This window comes from Grampus griseus, assembly GCF_964374135.1.
Source record: "Grampus griseus genome assembly, chromosome: 5".
Classification (NCBI taxonomy): Eukaryota; Metazoa; Chordata; class Mammalia; order Artiodactyla; family Delphinidae; genus Grampus; species Grampus griseus.
In genome coordinates, this window is record NC_138998.1 from 84,738,126 (window position 1) to 84,762,383 (window position 24,258).

Sequence of the window (24,258 nt, forward strand, 5' to 3'; positions counted from 1 at the left end):
TAGACCACTAATTCTATGTTAATTTTCTATCAACATAGGGGGAGCCTGAGTGTGTTCAAACTGTGTCATTGGAGAACAGTCAGTGATTCGGTAAAGATATTTTCCCAAACAGGGTGTTCGCATATGCAGTTTTAAATTGTTTAGTGATTTCTTTTCTTTGTCCTTGCCATTTTGTTACTTTACCATGAAATACTATGACATCTTTCCCTACAATTTATCTATTACGTAATATGGGAGTATCTGGTTATAGGATTTATTTTTGTGGTATTGACAATTTTTGAAAAAATGTTCAAGTAGTAAATAGTGGTAGATTCAAAATTATTAAATCTAGTTGTTTTTATTCTCCAAAATATCATTCTATCTGCCTTTTATTGGCTCTCTCCTACATGTTACCCAGAGGTTGTTCTAAGCCAGTAATTTTAAGCTAGTTGCCGGACAGTCACCCTCAGGGCCTAAAGTATTAAAGATACAGCGGTGGGTGGCATCTTAAGCCTACTTAATCAGACCTTTCAGGGCATCTGGACTTTCACAAATCTTTGCAGGTTATTCTGATGGGAGCTAGGATTAAGAACACTGTTTTAGGTCTTTCTTCATTACCCAAACTATCCCTGTTGTCCCAGATCTACAGGCTGCTATAGATCAGATTCTGTTCACCTTCAGATTTACCCATCATCCAATGTGGACTTTAACTTCCCCAAATGATAAGGTTTCTGAGGGCCAACGCCTTGCCTTATTCATTCTACCATCCCCAGAGCTCTGCACAGCTACCTGAAGCTGAGTACGTATACTCAGAAAACGTCTATCAACCTAAATTTCCTCAAAATGTCTCTTGTATCTGTAACCACTCTTGCCCTTTATGCTTCTCTCTCAGAAACCAAGTGTCAGTCTTCAAAAGCAAGCCTCTACTTTGCGTTTGTCTCATCTCCTCCCACTACCTTTAGGATCCTGCTTTACCAGTTAGCCTCCTTCATTCTTGTAACTTCTAGCGCTCCCTCCTTCTGTCTACAAATATGCTATGTTCTCCTCTCTTCTTAAATACCCTCTCAGTCCTCATAGTTCCAGATATTGCCCCATATCTCTCTTTCAGGTTTGACATGAAAGGATAAAGCCACTGTCCCATTCTCCCATATCTCCCATACCTTCAAGGTCAAACTTCTTGAAAGAGCAAGTCTACATTTGTTGACAATTGCTTCTGCTTGGCCCCTTGCAATCTGTTCTACCCCTCCCTCTGTACTATAACACTACTTTCTTACAGCTCCTAAATGTCTCTGATGACCTTGTTAGCAAACCATAAAGCCTCTTAGTCCTTACTTTAAGACTTTTCATACACGATTTGACCTTGAGTATTTCTGTCTTGAAATCTCTTTCCCTGGCTTCAAGACACTGCATTTACTTTTTACTTTTCCTCATCATTTCTGCTAACTTCACTTCCTCCAACAGATCCCTAATTTTAAATGTTTTCAAGACTCTGGTTGTGGCCTCTTCTCTAATTTCCACAACAGAGACAGCAATTTGGCAGCCCATGGGCTGGATCTGGCTTGAAGAGACTTTTGACTGGTTCATGTAATATTTTTAAAAATTTGAATTTGTTGCCAATATTTTTAAATTGGGAGATTTTACCCCAAAACCCTGAGATAATGTCTGGGGTTGCTGTGAGGATTAAGCTAAATGATATATATAAAACACTTAATAATGTGTCTGAATTTTACAAACATTAAAAAAAATCGTATCAATAATTATTTTGCAGTTTCCAAAGCTCTTTCATAGATATTATTTTATAACTTATTTAATTGGCCCCTACAGATAGACTTTTTGGTTGTTTCTAGTTTTTTTTTTCTTGGAATTAAAAACTATGCTGGAATTAATATCCTAGAACATAAGGCATACCTTGGAGATATTGTGGGTTCAGTTCCAGACCACCACAATAAAGTGAATATTGCAATAAAGTGAGTCATACAAACTTTTTGGTTTCTCAGTGCATATAAAAGTTATGTCTACACTATACTGTAGTCTATTAAGTGTGCAATAACATTATGTCTAAAAAACAATGTACATACCTTAATTTAAAAACGTTATTACTAAAAAATGTTAACCATCATCTGACAACACAGGGTTGCCACAAAACTTCAATTTGTAAAAATCTTAGTAAAGTGAAGCACAGTAAAAGGAGATATGTCTGTATCTTTGTATATTTGATATGCACATATATTCATGATCTGTCCACTGAACACACTGACCCTTGTGATCACTGATACACATTTGTACAACATCTTCCATGAGCTAGGGAACAAATCTGTCTTCATTAACTAGTTTTGGACTATGTGATGGTAACTGCCTCAAAAAAAATTAGCCCAACAATATGGCTTTCATTAATACTGTGTCCTAATAAAATGATGCAGACTTTGTGACTATCGTCACACACACAAAAATTATTCCCAGAAATATGGTTTTTATTATCATTGTATCCTATCCATGTTTCTTTTCCAAATGGCTAATTAGTTCTCCTAGTATCATTTATCAGTGATATAAATAATCATCCTTCCCCTTACGAATTTAAATGACCACTGTTATCAGATACTAAATTCCCATATGTGTAGATAAAGCAGCTGAGGTTCAGAGAGTAATCTGTGCAAAATTACAGAGGTAATAAATGGAAGAGCCAAAATGTTAGTTGATTTTCTTACTCTAATTTTGGTGTTTTTTTTTTCTATTTTTGTCTCTGTTAAAACTTTGGGTTTTTACCCGATATTTTGTTTACTGAACACCTAATTAGGTGTTGTCTGCTACTAAATTAATGTATTTTAAAACATAAATCATTTTCACACTGTAAGAACACGAAATATATGTTGTGATACCAGGATCAATTGTTGACATTATTATGTTAAAAAACGTAAGTATTCTTGTGTTTCTTTGTACTTATTTTAATTTTCTTGTATAGTGACATATATAATATATATTGCAGAGTATGATATATGTGCATTTTAAAGAACAATTATACAGTGAATATCTATGTAAATTAAGACATAGACTGTTGCCAATTCTTCCTCAATTATAGCTCCCAAACTTTGCTCTAAAGGTAGCCATTATCTTTTGGGATAATCATTCTCTTTGGTGTATAATCATTCCCTGGTTTTTTTTTACATTTTACCATGTACATATGTAGTCCCTAAAAATAAAATTTATTTTGCCTTTTTTTTTGGTATTGTGCATAAATGGAATCATACTATGTATATTATAACTACATTTATTTAGTCAATATTATGTTTGAGATTTAACTATATTTAAGTATGTAGCTGCTGTTCATTAATATAAATAATTTTTATCATAAAGTTTTAGATGTTTGCAAAATAGTTTTTTTTCCCCTGGAAAAATTCTGGTGCAGAAATGACAAATATGATTTAAAATAAAAAATTTCGTATTTTACATTTCAGTTTCTTTCCTTTTTGGAGGCAAGGATCATGTTAATTGAAATATTAAGCTATGAGACAGATGAAGGAGATAGTTTTAATTTTAAAAGGCATGTTTCATTTTATATTGCCAAAATGTCAAACATTTATTTTTTTTTTTCTCTTCTGTTTCCGTAGGAAAATACATTTGTCTCAGGGAAAAAATCCTGAAATCATTATGGGAGACTAGATTTATAGCAAAAGCTGAAACTATCTTTTTTTTGAGCCCTGGTTTTTCTTCAGATCCTAGTATATTCCCTCCGGATACATGTTCTCTGCACATAAAATTACTTTTATTTGGAATATTCTCCTCTCATTCTCTTTCTTATTATCAGCTTCTTGTTCATTGGGCCATGTATTAATCACCTATCACTGCATAATAAATTAGCCCCTAACAAATATTTATATTCTCACAGTGAGCCAGCAGTGAGTGAGAGAGAAAACACCAGGACAGAAGCCACAGTCTTTTTATAACTTAATCTTGGCAGTGACATTCTATCACTTCTGCTGTATTCTATTTGTTAGAAGTGAGTTAGTAAATCCAGCCCACACTCAAGAGAAGGGGATTTTACAAAGACACGAATACCAGGAAGAGGGAACAGTAGGTGCCATCTTAGAGGCTGCCTACCATGCCTCAGTACTAGGATAAGTTACTCAAGGTACATTTTATGTACTTTTCATTTATTGCTATTGCAATTTCACATAATTATTTGATTATTTGGTTAATGTGTATTGTCCCCATTAGATTGAAAGCTCCATGATAAATGGGCATTTATTGAGTGCCTAGCTATTGTAACTGAATAAATAAATATTATTAATGCAGCTTCCAGTTTCCCTCCACCAGTCCAAAAGCTCTTATATATGTGATAGGTGGTCACTAAGATACCATCTCAATGAAAACTAGTGAAAGAAGGCAGAAAGAAACCTATTTCCTTTCTTCCAAAATTTCTTGTAAAATTAGTGCATTACTTTTCAGGTAGCTTTAGTAGAGAAAAAGATCACATGAGTCTGTTATTCCAACCATTCCTGCTTGCTATTTAGAAAATAAAATTGGGGGGAAATTGGCTATGCTTTCAATTATTCTTACAGGGGTGGGAGTACTTTTAAATTATATATCAGAAAAAAAAATTGTAAATTAGGATCCCTTCCCCCAAAGTTACAAAGTTTATGGATTTTCTGGCCAATTATCATGGACTTCCACTAGTTCCCAACATGAAAATCATTGCATTAGAAGCAGAAATAGAATTAGACTATTTGGATGACAATTCATCTTATTTTCAGGACCTCTGAAGAAAACAATTCAATGTCTCTTCTTGCTTGAATCCATTCATAACTCTAAAAACTGTTGGGAAATAATACTTTTATGTCTAACCTATATCCACAATATGCAGTTTTATATAACACAGTACAAACATACTAACTAAAATGTTAAGCTTGATATTTTAAGCTTTCTGGAGCCAAAAAGTTATAGTAAAGTTTTCTATACTGTATTTACTTCACCATACTGGTGATTAGAAAAAGTTATGTGCTCAGTATAGCTAAATAAAGTTCTTCTGGCAATGTAATTTTAATTTTCTTTGTGTGATTAAGATCTCAGTCTCAGAGTTGCATTTATTTTAAATGAAACTTGAATCTTTAGGAGAGATGTACGGTTTCCTTTTTACTGGGTTTAAAACCTCAGTTTGTAATGTTCATTGGATACCTTTCACTAGTTATTCCTTACTTATTAAGTAAGGATGACAGTCTGTGTTTTGCAGAGGAGAGAACTAGAGTAAATAAATTCATTTAATTATTTATAATGATTCAGGGAAGAAGCACAGTAAGAAGTAAAACTCATATTCCTCATATTTTCCTGCCACTGCTTAATCCAAAATCGTCCAGTTCTGTATTTATTATGATAACTTGCAGAGTTTTGAAGTCTGAGAGCTTGAAACACCAAATATTTTCCTTGTGTAAAATATCAGAATATTCTCACAGATTTCAGTGTATTGAAATATATTCAATATATTTGTATTCTATGTTCCTTTTCTAAAAGAGTTGATAGTAAGTTCATTAAATGTTAAATAACAATAAAGATGACAAGATGCAAAGACCATAATAAGCAATAAGAATGACTTCTAATTAGTTCAATACTAGCATAGAAGCCTCAAGTTTTGGAGAGAAATATCAGAAGAAACGTAAAAATAAAGCTATTCTACATTATTCTCTTTTACAGCTATATGGTAATTTTATTAGAGCATAGCCAGATACTTTAAGCTACAGTTTTGCTTCAATTTTAGAATTCTTTTAGCTTAAAATTCATTTGATCAGACTCTTTACTGCTTGTTTGTATTCTCCCAAAACCTTGCCAATGAATGAAAGGGCAGAAAAATCTTTAATTTTTTGTTTTCCATCTTCATACATTAGAAATAATAATCTAAGGCACTATACTGACTATTTAAGTATGGCATAATCCATGTTCTATTTTGGTTAATAACAGTTACTGAATCAGAGGTTTTTATCGAGAATGGTGAAATTATCAGAAATGCCTATCTCTAACTTTTTTAGTCAGTAGAGCCCAGCAGAGCACAGGATTTTACAATAGATAAAAACTGTTAAGTAGCACAAAAAAACCACGTGCTGTTTCTGAGAGGCTTTTTCACTCACTGGAGGAAGCCTTTGGAGTATGGGTTTGCACAGTCAATGCCTATACAGTGTCTACTGTGTGGGTGGTATATGCTTGCTCAGGCATATGACAAGGACGATTTGGGAAAGAAAACTCAAAGTGAGTGCTCAAAGTGACTAAGAGGTTTCGTTAGTAGTCAAATCACAAAACATCTTACTTCTACTGATGATTTTGACTTAGATGGAAAAGGGTTTTTTTTAAACAGTATTTTCAGTGCCAAGGTTTTTCATTTGTATTTTCTTTTATGTTTATTTGTGTAGAAGCATGTTCTAATATTATGTATGTTACAACCTGATGTTTCTGATATTATTTTAAATTAACTCTAGGGATAATTTATGTACAATTAACTGTGTCCGTTTAAAAGGTACATTATGATGAGGTTTGACAGTTGTATATATCTGTGATCATCATCGCAAACAAGATACAAAACATTTCTATCATTCCCAAAATATTCCTCCATGTATATTGGTAGTCCATCCTTGTCTTCATTCCCATATCTTCAGGCAACCACTGATCTGCCGTTTGTCACCATACATTAGTTAGCATTTTACATTAGTAGTACTCTTTTGTGTAGTGTGTAGTGTACTCTTTTGTGTCTGCCTTATTTCACTCAAGGGAATGATTTTGAGATTCATCAATGTTGTGTGTATTCCTTTTCATTGCTGAATAGTATCCCATTGTATGGATAACTAATTTATCTATTTGCTGACTGGCATTTGGGTTGTTTCTAGCTTCTGGTTATTTGTGAATAAAGCTGCTATGAACATTCATGCACAAGTCTTTGTGTGGACATATGTTTTTATTTCTCCTGGGTAAATACTTAGGATTGGAATGGTGAGGTTATAAATGGGCATATGTTTGACTTCTGAAAAAACTGCCAGAAATTTTCTAGTGCAGTTATACTTTTTTACATTCCCATTTATAATGTGTGAGTGTTCCAACTGCTTCACATTCTTGCCAATATATATTATCAGTCTCTTTAACTTTAGCCATACTTATAGGTGTGTAATCATTATCTCACTGTGATTTAAGTCTGTATTTCCTCTACGATTACTAATGTTGAACATCTTTTTGTGTATTTATTGGCAATTTGAATATATTATTGGTGAAGTGTCTGTTCAAGTCATTTGCCTGTTTTTTAATATTGAATTTTAGAATTATTGAATTGTAAAAGTTCTTCACATATTCTACATAGCAGTCTTTTGTTAAATACCTGTATTATAAATACTTTCTCCTAATCTGTGGTTTCCCTTTTCATTTTCTTAATGTTCTTTTACAAAGACCAAAAGTTTTAAATTTTGATAATGTCCAGTTTATCAAATTTTATTTCATGGTTTGTTATTTTGTATTATAAGAAATCTTTGTATATGCCAAAGTCACAGAGATTATCTCCTATGTTTTCTTCTAGAAGTACTACAGTCTCAGCTTTTTACATTTAAGTCAATAATCAAATTTAAGGTAATTTTTTGTATATGTTATTAAGTAGTGGTTAAAGTTTTTTTTTCGTCTTACATACGGATATCTAGCTGTTCCACCACCTGTTGTATAAAAGACTTTTCTTTTCCTTTTAAATTGCCTTAACATTTTTGGTGATAATCAATAGACCACAAATGTGTGAGTTTATTTCCAGACTCTCTATTCCGCTCTATTGAAGTATGTGCCTATCCTTTAGCCAATGCCAGACTGCCTTGATCAGTGCAGCTTCAGAGTAAAGCTTGAAATTAGGTAATATGAGTCTCCCAGTCTTATTCATTTATTAACTGTTGCTTTGGCTATTCTAGGTTTGCACTCCCATAAATATTTCAGCTTCTTAATTTTCACAGAAAAGGCTACTAGATTTTAATTAAGACTGTGTTGAATCTGTAGACCAATTTGAGTTGACCTCTTGAGTCTTTCCATCCAAGAACAAGGTATTTATCTCCATCTATACAGGTATTCTTTAATTTATCTTAGTAATATATTTTGTAGTTTTCAGTGTATAAGCCTTGTGCATCTTTTGTTAAATTTATTCCTAAGTTTTTTCTTTTGCATTACTATAAATAGAATTGATGTAAAAATTTTATTTTCTAATTATGTGTTGCTAGTATACAAAAATATAATTGTTTTAAAACATTATTAGCATTTTAATACTATGACCTTGCTAATTTCAATTAATTCTAGGAGCTGTTTTATAGATTTCTAACAATCATGTCATCTGCAAATAAAGACAGTTTTACGTTTCTGTTTCTGATCTATATGCCTTTTTTTCCTCTTGCTTTATTGCAATCGCTAGAACCTGTAGTACAAAATTAAAAAGAAGTAAGAGCAGAAATTCTTGCTTTGTTCTTGATTTTAGAGGGGAAATATCTCATTATTAGTATGATGTTAGCTATAGGATTTTCATAGATGCTCTTTAACTGTTTGAGGAAGTTTATTTCTATTCCTAGAGTTTTAAAAATCATGAATGAGTGGTGAGTTCTGTCAAACGCTTGTTCTACATCTGCTGAAATGATCATGTTTTTTCTCCCTTATTATGTTAATGTGGTCAATTTCATTGATTTTTGAGTATTCAATCAACATGCATTCTTGAGAGAAACCTTATATGATCATGTTGTATTGCAAGTGCTAGATTTGATTTGCTAATACTTTGTGAAAAATTTTTTTGTCTTAAAGTTTATAAGGGTTACTGCTCCATCGTTCTTCTTATTTGTAATGTGTTTGCCTGGTTTTGGTGAACAGTGTATTCTACACTCATAAAATGAGGAGGGAAGTGTTCCCTCCTTGTGTGTTTTCTGAAGGGGGTTTGTGTGTAGAACTGGTATTACTTTATTAAATGTTTGCTTAAATTTGTCAGTGTAGCCAATCTGATGGGAAGATTTTTATCAACAAATTTAATTTCTTTAATAAGTATAAGGCTCTTCAGATTATCAGTTTAATCCCAAATGAGGTTTGAAAGCTGTGTCTTTCAATGAACTTGTCCATTTCATCTGTTACTGAATTTGATTAGCATAGTTAATATTTGCTTGTTATTCTTTTCATGAATGTAGTATCTATGTTAACATCCCTTCTTTCATTCCTGATATTTGTGTTCTGTTTTTTTCTTGATAAATATGGCTATTGGTTTATAAATATTGAAGAACTTTTCAAAGAACCAGCTTTTTTTTTTTTTTTTTTGGTCACACCATGGCTTGCAGGATCTCAGTTCCCCAACCACGGACTGAATCCGGCCCCCGGTTGTGAAAGCACCGAGTCCTAACCACAGGACCACCAGGGAACTCCCAAAGAACCAGCTTTTGATTTTGCTTGTTTTCTGTTTTGTTGATTTCTGCTCTTCCTTTTATTATTTTCTTCTTTCTCTCTTGTTTTTAGCTTCTTTAAGTGGATTTTAGATATTTCTTATTTTGTAATTAATATTTAAAGCTATTAATTTTTCTGTAAGCATTGCTTTAGCTGCATATCACAAAATGTGATACTGCATACACTTTTATCTGTCCCTCTTCTTTCATTAACAATATGCCCTGGAGATCACTCCATAATAGTAATATAAAGATATCTCTCATCCTTTTTAGGAGTTTCATTATACTTCATTTTGTGGATGTCCCATAATTTAGACAACTAGTTCCTTACGGGTGGCTATTTGGGTTATTTCTAAAAGTCTTGCTATTACAATGTTGTAATGATGAGTCTTCTGTATATATATTTTTTCATACTGTTGCCTGCATATCTTTGGGATAGATTCTGAGAAGTGATATGGCTGCGTCAAAAGGAAAATGCATATGTAACTTTGCTGTTTACTGTCATATTTTCCATTATCGAATCGGTAACATTTTACATTCCCACCAGCAGTATATTGGCATGCCTCTCTCTCTACAGTTGTGCAAACAGAGTATGTTGTCAAACTTTTGGGTTTTGACTATCTTACTGGTGAGAAATGGCATTTCTGCATAGTTTTAATTTGCCTTTCTTTTACCATAAATGATGCTGTGCTTCTTTCTAAATGACTAAGAGACAGGTATACTTCTTTTTCTGTAAACTAACTGTCCATATCTTTAGTCCAGCTTGCTATAGGGTTGTTGACCTTTATTTTTAACCCACCTTGAGCCAGCCACCTGCCAGGGAGCTGCGCAAATCACTCTTTTAAGCACTGAGGATGAAGAATGAACAACATAGATGAAAATCCCTGCCCTCCTGGAGCTTACAATCTTGTGAGGGAGTGGTGGGTTTGGCCCATGAATTTTGGCAATTGTCTCAAATCTTCCTCCTTAGCTTAACTATTCCCATTCATATCCAGCATTCATAATGCTTGTATCCATGTGCCATTATAATCCTGATTTTATGGACTTGCCTTTTGATGTGCTCTTCCAGACGGTTGTCTATCAGTATTTCTACAGAAACATGGCTTGGACTACCTTCTCCAACTCCCTCAATTTGGGTGAATTTGGGCAGTGTATTTATCCTGGTGTATTTCTTAGGATCTGACCCTTCGTTCCTACTCACTGCAGGAAGAACTACTTGCATGAAAATAACTGGGCAATTGGAGCAGCTTAAAAGTTGGGTGGCCTTGGCCAAATTGCTTCATCACTGTGTATCTATATTTCTTCATCTCTAAAATGAGGATGATAACACCTGTCCATGTGGAGAGACTAAAATGAATAACATGTGCAAATTACCAAAAATCTGTTTCTAACGTTCAAAAATTATTATTTATCAATGTTTTGTAAAAGAAAATGGTAGCTAAGAGAAGTAGTGCATTCAAAATTTCTCCAGAAAAACACTGTGCACTGAATTTTACTGTAAAATGTTTCTCTTTGCTGGACAGATATATCCATTGTACGTGCATTAGAAGTGTATCATTTCCTTGTGAAAACTTTTAGGAGTGTTGTGTCTTCCACAGTTAGAGCCCGCCAATATCCAGCCTCAATTCTAATCACACATCCAGTTTTTCTCACATAATGGCAATATAATACATAATGTGTAGTTCTTTGAAAATCCCGTGGCTTCATGCCTTCTTCTAAATGTCATTCTTTGTGCAATTTTCTTTTTCCTTCTACCTTCCTGGAAAACTGACCTTCTAAGATCCAGCTCAAATATTATCTATTGTAGAGTCTTTCCTAATCTCTTACTACTGCACTCTTAGAATGAAACATCTCTTCTTTTTATCTTCTGGACATTATGTATACTGCTATCATCATACCAACAACTTTATGTTATTATTGTTTACATAGCTAATTTCTCGCCTGGACCTTAGGCTCATGGAGGGAAGAAGCTATTGTTTATTCTGATGTCTCTATGCCTAGTGAGTATTTGCCAGGAGTTGATACCCTAAAAATGCTTATTCTCACTTAGAGCTCACCTTATAAAATTTGAACTTAATAGACAGCTGTCTATACGATGTTATCTCAACAACATTTAGGAAGCTCCTTTTTTTGCTCTATACCAGCATCCAACCAACACATCACTTCTAAACTTCTTCTACCTCATCACTGGTGCCTGAAAAATCTGTACCAGATAGTAAAACACTTTTTCACAATTGGAGATAGATTAAATGCATATAAGCCTGGGAGAAGAAATACTTTGACTTGACTATAAAGACAGGAGGGTGGTAAGGGGCACTCTGGACTGAAAGTAGGGGTATGCCAAACAGGTAGGCAGATCAATTCAAAAGTTCATACTGAGACAAATTTTTTATGAGACTTTTGCTTGCCTGTCATAATTGATGTATTTATTGGCAACTGCAACCCTAAAATAGCCCAAAGGATGTGAAAAAATGTGATTTTAGGTAGGAGTCAGAAATACTAATGCATATTCCTCTCTTTACTTCATATGCCTTTTCAGAATGCATAAGCGCAGTAATGGAAGATCTTGTTACATCAAACAACTCATTAATGCAGCAGATGGTCAAGGACAATTACAGTTGGGGTAATGCTCACCTTTTAATGATAATTCTAATAGAAGAATACTTGATGCTTGTATAGTTTTTATGTATAGTTTTACTTTTTAACCCCAAGGTAGGTGTATTAGTCAGGGTTCCTGAGAGAAACAGAACAGGATGTACATGTGTGTTGGGCATACATCCTGTAGAGAGAGATTCAGAGAGAGATAAATAGAGATAGACATAGAGATAGATAGATAGAGAGAGAGAGAGAGAGAGAGAGAGAGAGAGAGGTTGTGTTACTTTAAGGAATCGGCTCACACGATTGCAGAGGTTTGGCAAGTCCAAAATATGCAGGGTAGGCCAGCAGGCTAGAGACCCAGGGAAGAGTTGCAGTCTGAGTCTGAAGGCAGACTGCTGGCAGAATTCCCTTTCCCAGAAGGTTAGTCTTTTTCTATTAAAACCTTCAACTGATTGGATAAGGCCCATCTACATTATGGAGGGTAATTTACTTTACTCAAAGTCTACTGATAGAAAGTACCTTCACAGAAAAATCTCAAATAATGTTTGACCAGGTACCTGGGTACTGTGTCCTAGCCAAGTTGTCACATAAAATTAACCGTCACAGTAGAAAAATGGGGGAGAAAGACGGATGAACTATTCTTCTCAATTCTGGTTTCAAAATTCTTGAGAAAGTACTCTGATTTGTCCTGCTGGGTGAGGTGCCTACCACTGGACCAGACCATTTTAATCAGGGTGTGGCATCTGGAAGAAGGACTATCATCAGCCCAACTCATGTGAGGTGCCCATGATGGACGAATCCATTATGACTACGGAATGGGTGGAGGCTGCGTTACCTTGTACAGAATAGTTTTACGTATAAAATGAGGTGTCACATAAATGGGGAATCATTGATTAACAGCTTATAAATGTAATTTTCAAATGTTCACATATATAATGTTTCACATATAATGTTTCACATATAATGTTTCCATATAGTGATGGAACAGCTTCTAATTCTCTTTTTCAAGGATTTTTGTGTAATTTTAGTTATGGTTCGTTGATTTTCTATCATGTTGTATACAAGCTCTTGTGGAGAAATAATGGTTTCCACTCCATTTAAATATCTAAAATTGATTTCACCTACTTTCCTCTGAATATTTTCTAGCTTCAACAATTACTTCATCTATGGACAGAAAGCAGAGCACTGTAACACCTCCTGCAGAAGGTAGTATGCTGTTTTTGGTTTTTGTTTGTTTGTTTGTTTGTTTTTGAGGCCAGCACTGAAGCGTGGAATGTTGAGCTTCCTTAGAAACATAGTCGATGGTCTGGACCAAGTCCAGCCTTGTGCCCAGTTGAAGAATATGGTGGTCTGAATGCTGTGGGATGAGGGACCTGAACGACCTCACCCATCTTCCCCTAAAACAGCTCAATTCCACTGGAAGACTGTGGAGCTTTCTCTATCAGGCACTGTGCTGGGCTTTGTGGGGAACATAAAGATGAGCAAGACTATCAGAGAGCCCCCAGGGAGCTCAGTTTTGTGGGGGAACCCTGACAGGAGCACAGTTATCACACAGGCAGAGGAGGGAAGCACTCACATCGAGTGTACCAGGAGTGTACAGAGGGGGTGATTAAGCACCAAGGCTTAGAGAAGGCCTCACAGATGAGGTAGCATGTGAATCAGGTCTTAAAGGTAGAGTACTTTAATAGAAAAAGAGCATCGTGTAGGGCACCTTAGAGAGTGAAAACGATGTGAGAAATGACATAGAAATGGAATTGTGCTTGGTGTTTTTTTCTGCAGTTTGGGGGAATGTAGTGGGTGATAAGATTGCAAAGTGAGTCAATGTGAAAAAGAGGGCTTTCAAAGCCAATACGAAGACATTTGAACTTATTCTTCAGGCAGTGAGAGATCTCTGGAGGGTTTTAGAGTTGAGGGAACCACATCTGTGTTACAGAATGATGTACTGGCTGCAGTGTAAGGTATGAACTGAAAGGAGAAGGGTTTTGAGACAGAGACAGAAGTTAGGAGGCCTTTGCAGCAATCCAGGTACATGGCAACGAGGACTTAATCTAGGTTATGGTTGTGAGAAGAGAAAGGAAATGCCCCAAAGCCAATGAGGATTTGTCAGTGTGCATAAGGCTAGATGAGACTGGAAGATATTTGTAGGCAAAGGATGCAGAAAAGATGGGATGTGACTGCTGGTTTGGGAGCAGAGATGAGAATCTACTATCTTCTCAGTGAAGCAAGAAGTGAAATCACCCTAGCTGATCACAGGAGCATATGGAGAATATATCTGTCAGACAGGTGCCAAACCCACTGAGTGTTGTAGAGGTATCGGCCATTGTGTAACTTATCACAACAGGTATGAAAAAGGAAAGAAGAGGATGAAGAAAGGGTGAAAAAATAACACTAACATAAGTACTATCATTATAGGTGTAGGGTGATTGACTGAAGTTTATAGAATGGAGGAAGGTGAAAGAACAGAGAATATCTGCAGTGCTTGGAATCCTCACCATTAGAGTTACTTCTTCGGATACTGTGCCCCTGTTCAAATACATGTTTATTTGATTAGCAAGAACTTTCTTTTACAAAAATGAGTCAGATATTGAGGTTAAATATTAAAGCCTTATATTGCTTATAAGCTAAACTTCCAAATCCCAAGAACAACAGGACATTCACAACTTGCTATCTCGCCAGTCTCTTATTTTTCTGGTTTTATCTTAATCCCGATTCCCTTATGCACATATATGCTTCCCACACCCAACCTCTAGCAGTTCTCTAACAAGCCATGTTCTTGCTTCTCTCCAAGCCTTTGCCAAATTGGAGTTTCTTGCTATGAGGGGATGCCACTTGGAGTGATGGAAAGAGCATGGATTTACCTGCCCTCTTAGATCTGCATTAAAATCCTCCCTCTTGGGGCTTCCCTGGTGGCGCAGTGGTTGAGAGTCCACCTGCCGATGCAGGGGACACGGGTTCGTGCCCCGGTCTGGGAAGATCCCACATGCTGCGGAGCGGCTAGGCCCGTGAGCCATGGCCGCTGAGCCTGTGCGTCCGGAGCCTGTGCCCCGCAATGGGAGAGGCCACAACAGTGAGAGGCCCACGTACCGCAAAAAAAAAAAAAAAAAAAAAAAAAAAATCCTCCCTCTTCATCTAGTAATATGATCTTTATTTGGCCATGAAATGCAAAGGCTTGAGTACATCACAGAGGGGGCAGATGACACCAAAAGAGGATAGAAGAAATGTTAAATGCAAAGTTTAGAAAAAATAAGCTTCATCCACGTAAAAATTTTGCCATACCACAGCTGGTTCTGTTTATGTTAAACTGATGAAATCAATGACGCTCTCCTTCGTTACAGGTGACTTGTGACAGATACACCTAATCACCTGTCAGCAAACCCCTTTCTGTCAGGTACACATGTCAGCTTATGGGAAAGCGTGAGCTTCTACATTAGGAGATGCTTGCCGGTCTTAATTTGTACTTTAAAATATGGAAAAATAGGTCAATGCTATATTTAATCCTGATAATGTTATTGAATGTATGGAAACAAAATCTGTGAGCAAGGTTCACAGCAAACTGTCAGGGAGTATATGTGTGAATGAATAGGAAGGAAGGGGAACTCATTGAAAGGCCATATTTGATACTATTACATGCTTGCAATAAAATCCTTTTTATAGAAAATTTACAGAGGAAACTAATCCTTGTTTTTGCATTGATTTGTATTTATATACTATAGTACTTTTTTTCTAGAAGAATACTTCTAAGCATCTCTTACCACTTGGCATCATCATTTTTCATTTTTGTGAGGTGGTTGAACTAAAGAAATTACAGATTATTTAAAAATCTGTTTGTTTATTTATTGGTTAATTTTTATTGGAGTATAGTTGCTTTACAATGTTGTGTTAGCTTCTACTGTACATCAAAATGAATCAGCCATACATATACATATATCCCCTCCCTTTTGGATTTCCCTCCCATTTAGGACACCACAGTGCATTAAGTAGAGTTCCTTGTGCTTTACAATATGTTCCCATCAGCTGTCTATTTTATACATGGTATCGATAGTATATATGTGTCAATCCCAATCTCCCAATTCCTCCCACCCCACCCCTTTCCCCCTTGGTATCCATACATTTGTTCTCTATGTCTGTATCTCTATTTCTGCTTTGCAAATAAGGTCATCTATACCATTTTTCTAGATTCCACATATATGCATTAATATATGATATTTATTTTTCTCTTTCTGACTTACTTCACTCTGTATGACACTCTCTAGGTCCACCCACATCTCCACAAATGACCCAATTTTGTTCCTTTTTATGGCTGAGTAATATCAATTGTATATATGTACCACATCTTCTTTATCCATTCCTCTGTTTATGGACATTTAGGCTGCTTCCATGTCCTGGCTATTGTAAATAGTGCTGCTATGAACATTGGGGTGCATGTGTCTTTTTGAATTATGGTTTTCTCTGGCTATATGCTCAGTAGTGGGATTGCTGGGTCATATGGTAGCTCTATTTTTAGTTTTTTTTTTTTTTTTTTTTTTGCGGTACGCGGGCATCTCACTGCTGTGGCCTCTCCCGTTGCGGAGCAAAGGCTCCGGACGCGCAGGCTCAGCGGCCATGGCTCACGGGCCCAGCCGCTCTGCAGCACATGGGATCCTCCCAGACTGGGGCACGAACCCGTGTCCCCTGCATCGGCAGGCGGACTCTCAACCACTGCGCCACCAGGGGAGCCCTATTTTTAGTTTTTTAAGGAAGCTCCATATTATTCTCCATAGTGGCTGTATCAGTTTTCATTCCCACCAACAGTGTAAGAGGGTTCTCTTGTCTCCACACCCTCTCCACCATTTACTGTTTGTAGATTTTTTGATGATGGACATTCTGACCGGTGTGAAGTGATACCTCATTGTAGTTTTGATTTGCATTTCTCTAATAATTAGTGATGTTGAGTACCTTTTCATGTGTTTGTCGGCCATCTGTATGTCTTCTTTGAAGAAATATCTGTTCAGGTCTTCCGCCCATTTTTGGATTGGGTTGTTTGTTTTTTTGATGTTGAGCTGCATGAGCTTCTTGTATGTTTGGAGATTAATCCTTTGTCAGTTGCTTCATTTGCAAATATTTTCTCCCATTCTGAGGGTCGTTTATTTGTCTTGTTTATGGTTTCCTTTGTGGTGCAAAAGCTTTTAAGTTTAATTAGGTCTCACTGGTTTATTTTTGTTTTTATTTCCACTACCCTAGAAGGTGGATCAAAAAAGATCTTGCTGCGATTTATGCAAAGAGTGTTCTTCGTATGTTTTCCTCTAAGAGTTTGATAGTGTCTGGCCTTACATTTAGGTCTTTAATCCACTTTGAGTTTATTTTTGTGTATGGTGTTAGGGAGTGTTCTAATTTCATTCTTGTACATGTAGCTGTCCAGTTTTCCTAACACAGCATTGTAAAGCAACTACACTCCAATACAAATTAATTAATAAAAAAAGAGTGAGATCGATGTAGATATACTGATATGGTGATAGGTCTATTATATATCAACAAAAAAGAAAAAGACTTAGGACAATATACACAGTATGATATGCAATATACATCTCAATTTATATATATATATAAATTAAAATATGCATGTTTGTATGTAAATACATACTTAAATGTGCATATTTACATCTGAAAGACAGAGCAAGTGCTTCTCATTGTTTTGTAGAGTTAGGAAGTACATCTGAGGTGTTAGGAAGAATAAAGGAAATTTTTATTCTTTACATAAATAAATAAATAAAATCTGTTGATTTAACTGATTTTGTGATTCACTGAATAAAAATTAAACAAAATAATTTCCACCTTGTTCAGCCTGATTGCCATCTTCGCTATTTTTAATGAAAGTACCATATCTTTCCACATTTATGTTTGTCTGAATTGCCACCCTTAAGGATAGGTGTTTAGTTCTGATGTTACTGATTTTTCACTTTCATCAAAACTTAGGAGGAGAAAACCACATCACTAATTATTCCATTTTTTTCCCCCTGAGGAGCATGAGTTGTATGATCAATCTAATAGTCTCTGAAGCCAAAAGATTAGGTTTAGAAAACTGCCTTTGTCTTTTAACTTAGATTCTGCATTCTCATCTGTTTGTCTTATAGATCAAATCTCCTGAATTAATTTCATAACACTTTAAACAATTTTGTCACATATATAATTCATGTTGTTTTCCTAATGATGCATAATACTGGAGGAAGTTGGTTAATCTTTGGATGGGTTTAATACTTTATGTATACTTCATGAATGTTAATTTCTTACATAAGTCTAATATTTCTGGAATAAGACCTCGCTAAGTAATGTTCAAGTACAATTTCATGTAATATGCTGTGAATAAATTTTAACACTGAAATTCTTTATCAAGCTTTTCTCTTATTATTCTCTGTATTTGTGCATGTGTGTCTGTGTGTGTGTGTGTACAGTTAACACTTCACTATCAGTACTAGTGGGTACAAAGGCTGTGCTCTTTTGCCCTCTTGAGCTGTGTACAAGTATACTGCTAACAACATGGGAAATAGTCCTCAGAGACAAGTTGCCCTGCTTCAGAGCCTTCAGGGTTGATACAAATGAGACCAAGGGAGGAAACTGCACCGACAAGAGAATAACCTGGGCCTCCAGACTTGACGAGAATCCTGCCCTTCAGATTGATCCAGTGGCCATCACTCATGATGGGTATTACAGGTGTCAAATGGTAACACCTAATGGGAATTTCCATCGTGGATATCACCTCCAAGTGTTAGGTAAGGAACGTCATATATTGTGGTGTTTCAGGTAACCAGATTTTGGGCTGAAACAAATCTCCGAATTCCATGTCCCATGTGTTAAGACTGAAGCATTTCCCCTACATTTCTGCAGTGCCCCCTGAGGTGACCCTGGTTCAAACTGAGAATGGAACTGCAGTGTGCAAGGCAGTTGCAGGGAAGCCAGCTGCACAGATCTCCTGGACCCCAGAGGGAGATTGTGTCACTGAGCAAAAACGTCACTGGGGCAACGACACAGTGACCGTCCAGAGTACATGCTACTGGGAGGGCCGCCATGTACCTAATGTGTCCTGCTCTGTCTCCCACTTGACTGGCAACAAGAGTCTGTCCATAGAGCTGGATCAAGGTTAGTAATTTTTCTAGTTTTGTTTTTGATTTTTCCATTCTTTCAGAAGAGTTACCTTAAGAAGAAAAAAGGAGTGTGCAGAGAAATTTCATTCAAGGATGTCCTTTCCACCCTCCACTTTATCTCCCTTTCCTCCTCAAAGTAAAAAGATTGCCTGGAAGAATAATACAAAAATTTATTGTAAAAAGCCATATTATCAAATGCAGTTTATTCTACTTCTTTTTTTTTTTTTTTCGGCCATGCTGCACAGCTTCCAGGATCTCAGTTCTGGGACCAGGGATTCGAACTGGGCCATGGTAGTGAAAGCCCGAATCCTAACCACTAGGCCACTAGTGAACTTCCCAATTTATTCTTCTTTTAATGTTCTCTTCTGTACTACTAAATTGGCTTGTGTAGTGTACTTTTACGTAAATATTTATGGTTTTAATAGAAGGATAATGGGTAATTTTAAACAAATAAATATTATTTTATTAGAAGAATAACGTTGCTCATAAATTATCTTCATGAATTTTCAGTCTGGTAGAATTTTCTCCTCCAGGGTCTTCCAGTGAAACTTCTTTAATGTCTTATAATAGTATCTATGATTCGGTTCATTACAGTTTAGTTTCTCTACTCTCTGCTGCCATCTACTCTTATTTCTTGTTATAAAAAATATTATTCTAATCAACATAACTCATATAGTTTAAAGTCTATGTTGTTCTATAGGGCTACCATGAAAAACGTTAGCCATCTCTCTGCCTCTCCAACCCCACCTCTCCATTCTTACACAACTCTCTAGAGACAAGTACTTTCAGATCTTCAAGTGTTTCTTCTAGTAATTGACTCAGTTTTTATAAACAACATGGTTGTGCTGCTATTTCTTAATATAACAAATTTAAACCTAGTGTACCCACTTCCTCTTATGGTAGATGAGGATTTAACTTTACCTTCTCTTCCCTCACCATTCATATGTAGTAAAATAGCAATTTTTGGTTAAATTAAATAGCCAGTGTTTACATTATTTTGAACATGTATGTTTTGTTAAGCTCTGAATCAAGAAATAAACTCATACTTTCATTTTTGAATAACTTTTTGTTTTTCCTGGCCTTAATTGCTTTCCTTTTTCATTTCCTTAATAATGCATGTACCTATTATTAATTATCACTAACACTAAAAACAAAACAAAACAAAACCCTAGAAAACGCCTCTTAATACTGCTTTCCACATGGTCAGATTTGTTAGGTAATGTCAGTTCAGTTCCATTTTTTTTTCCTTGAAGACATTCTTTCTTGAGTTTTTACATGCTCTTGTTCTAATCTGGCCTGGTTGGTCACGAGACATGCTGCACAGCTATTGTCCTGGATGTTCTCTTTCCCTCAGTCCTCTGGTTGATGCCACGTCTGTGTAATCTGAGTTCCTTCTGCCTTCCTGACATTTGTTTGTTTTAATCTATCTTCCACATACAAGGCTTTCCATAACTCCTTGGCTATCCGTTCACTTAAAAGTGAACACTAAGGAGCTGATTGGAAGTTATATTATCTGTGAGTGGGTTTGTTAGCTAGTAGGTTTCTATAGGGTGAAAACAGGTGACTGTTTTAAAATTGGGGATTCCTTATTTCCTTAGGTACCTGAAGGTCTTTTCTCTGAGGCTATTCAGACTCTGCAGAAAATAACTCTCCAGTCTCTTGCCTGGGAGGGATAATCCTGACTATCAGTGTTCTGGGAGCAGGGAGGAGAGGGGAGTGTGTGTGTGTGTGTGTGTGTGTGTGTATGACTGTTGAGAACTCAACTTTCTTTTAATGACACTTCATCTTCACCCTCCATTATGTCTGGATCCTTGACACTCTGGAGTTTCTCCAGTTCATCTTCTTTGGGTCACACTTCCTGTTTTCTGCTGGTCGGGGAAGGTATGATAACGTGGTTGCACGGGCTGGGAGGAGACTTGGCAGCCCATCTGTTCTTAATACAGACTTTCAAGGAAGCTTCCAACTTTAGCTCCACGCTTCACTCCCTACATTCCCCCTTCTCTATATTTGGTCTTTCCTACTCTAGAGTCTTCCTGGAGTTCACTAAGGTTTATACTTATTTCACTCTGAATTATTGGCCATTCTTCTGTTCATTTTTCACCCTAAAAACAAGCTGAAATCTTTCATCTGCTCTTGTCTTCATCCATGTTCTCTTTGTCTTTGCAAGTCTATAGTTTAAAAAATTCTCTGCTGATGTTTTAGTAAGTGTTAAGAAAGGAGAAGAGGAAAACACATGGGTTTAAACCACAATTTTCTAATATCTATTCTTAAGGTTTTATATACATATTAATAGTTTAGCAGTATTTACTGAGAAGAGTAATTGCCACTGGTTATGTATAAAGTCCGACCACCCAGTATTACAATATGATGTCATATTTATAGAATCTCAGAACTGGAGGGACTCTCTAGTCCACTCCCACCCAGTGCAGATATGTCTTCCTCGCAGGGTGGACCTTCACCTGTGCTAGTGCACTTCCAATAAAAAAGAGCCCATTAGTTTGAAAGAGAGGGTTTCAAAACAATGTGGTCATTTTAAAATGCAAAACCAAACTTCTTTTTCAAATAAAAATCCAATGTTTAAAAACAAAGTATTGAAGGAAGGTGGAGGGACTGGATGCGGCCTCCACTTACCTCCCTCTGCTGCCCCAGCCGCGTTCACGAAACACCAGGAGCACAGTCTCAAAACCTCTCAGAGCTGGCAATTCCTTGGTTGACTTGTCCTCCGATCAGATTGAACTTTGTATTGCTGCCAGCAGTCAGTGAATAGTTTAAAGTTGCTGCCATGCATTCATTTCAGTTTCAATACCCTGGAAGAAAGGTGACTTCAGAATTAGGGTTATTTATCCAAATAGTTTCCTTACAACTCTATTTATTTCTGAATATTGGAGATGAGAAACACTCTATTACTATAACAGAGAGGTCTAAATTTCACATCTCTCTTACAGGAATTCACCACATGAATCCTTAAAGCAATAAAATACTGATACAAGATGATGTCTTGAAAACTTAAGAGTCTGAAATGATAAAACAATTTAATTATAACAATTATTTGAACTATAAATGGATCAAAAGTTTTCAAATAAAATCACAGAAATGAATTTCATGTATTGTGAGACATTCTTGAACCATGCTATATATATAGTTTTTAAACAGACTTTATTTTTTAGAGCAGTTTTATGACAACGGAGTATTGAGTGGAAAGTACAGAGCTCCCATATAACCCTTGACCCTACACATGCATGGTCTCCCTGTCTATCTAAATCCCCCGCTCCGCGGTTGTACCTTTGTTATAATGAATGACCCTACGTTAACACATCATTATCACTCAAAGTCCATAGTTTACATTAGGGTTCATTCTAGGTGCACATTCTATGAGTTTTGACAAATGTATAAATGCCATGTATTCACCGTTATACTATCATATACTGTAGTTTCACTGCCATAAAAGTCCTCTATGTTCCACCTATTTATCCCTCCTTCCACCTTAACTTCTAACAACCCCTGATCTTTTTACTCCATAGTTTTGTATTTTCCAGAATGTCATATGGTTGGAATCATACAGCATTTAGCCTTTTCAGATTGGTTCCTTTCACTTAGTAATATGCTTTTAATTTTCCTCCATGATTTCATGGCTTGATAGCTCATTTCTTTCTACTGCTGAATAATAGTAAATCATACATTTTTGTGTCTACATTTACAGATGCCAAAACATCAGCACCCTTAAGAGTTTTACGTATCGTTCCCCCTATTTTTATTATCTTGGTCATCGTTGGATCCATTTGGCTTTTGAAAATCAGTGGCTGCAGGTACTGACTGATGCTTTCTCTTCTCCTGCTTTATTGGATTAGAAAAGAGTCAAAAAATGGAATTGACTGGGTAAAAAGGGAACTCTGCTCAATATTCTGTAATAACCTAAATGGGAAAAGAATGTAAAAAAGAATCGATATATGTATATGTATAACTGAATCACTTTGCTGTACACCTTAAACTAACACAACATTGTAAATCAACTATAGTCCAATATAAAATAAAAATTTTAAAAAAGATGTTAACCTCAGTTCTCTCATAATCAATAAGTGTGTCCTGAAAATAACAGACTTGGACTACACTAATGACGAGGGGGATTTTTCTAGGTTACTTAGACATGCAAGCATAGTGAATTAGACATGCAAGCATAGCCCACTTAGGGCAGGATCTTGGGAGAGACAGTGCATGCTATTTTCTATTTGAGAAAAGAATTACAGTGATTCATTTCATACACCAAATATGAGGTGTCACATATATTCTATTACATCAAACTTCTTTGCATAATTTCACTTCCTTTTCCAAAATCCAGAATTATCTTATTTGGACGAATTAACTTACAAGCAGCATTCTTCACTCATTTCTGGTAGTTCATTTCTGATTTATTAAGGCTTCTATCAAAATGAACCACAATTGTCAATAGCATACTGTTTTGTTTTTCCATTTTCAATCTGAATAATAATGTTTTGACATTCACTCAAGCTAATTTTTATTTTTGCAGAAAATTGAAAAAAACAGAACATACTTCAGTTTTTGAGGAGGTAAGATAAGATTAAAAAGAATATTTATAAACTTTTAAGCTATGTAGTCTGAAAATCTAGTCACATAATTTGTAATTTGCATCATTATTAGTATTTTAGTTGAAAAGCGAAAATTCTAACTTTACAGTGCTGTCAGGTGTACTTATTCTGTTAATTATCCACCAAGTACTATTTATATACACTCCAAATCCATATTTTTATTTCAAGAACTGCATCCTACAAAAGACATAATGTTTGCCTCATTTGGGCTGTAATCTTTGGAGAAGTTGAATTGGTACTTCCTCTCCCACTAAACCAGCTCTAATTCTTGACTTCCTTTTTTCAATACCATCATCATTTCTCTCTTACCCAAGCTTAAAACCTATCCAGCTCTATAATCTCTTATAGCCAATAGCTTACTAAGTCTTTGACACTCTCCTCTGAAATACTTCTCATATCACTCCATTCTTCTCCACTCCTACTTTCAGACAACTGTTATCATGTCACACTGAGACTTAAATAATCAATAATTTTTTGATAAAATATTAGAAAAGTCTTGCTCTTATGTTCATGTAAGCCCAGAGACTACTATTGGTAGACACTAAAGCTGTG

The 24,258-nt window shown here is 35.8% G+C and overlaps 1 protein-coding gene across 1 annotated transcript in view; it reads left to right on the plus strand.

Moving 5' to 3' along the window:
• Nucleotides 1–24,258, plus strand: part of CD200R1 (CD200 receptor 1) — a 30,551-nt gene that overhangs the window by 5,853 nt on the left and 440 nt on the right. The window contains exons 2-7 of the mRNA XM_082654974.1: nt 11,926–12,009; nt 13,131–13,190; nt 18,413–18,730; nt 18,846–19,097; nt 22,803–22,908; nt 23,628–23,667. Of these exons, the coding sequence (XP_082511100.1) occupies nt 11,926–12,009; nt 13,131–13,190; nt 18,413–18,730; nt 18,846–19,097; nt 22,803–22,908; nt 23,628–23,667 (860 nt within the window). The remainder of the gene's footprint in view (nt 1–11,925; nt 12,010–13,130; nt 13,191–18,412; nt 18,731–18,845; nt 19,098–22,802; nt 22,909–23,627; nt 23,668–24,258) is intronic.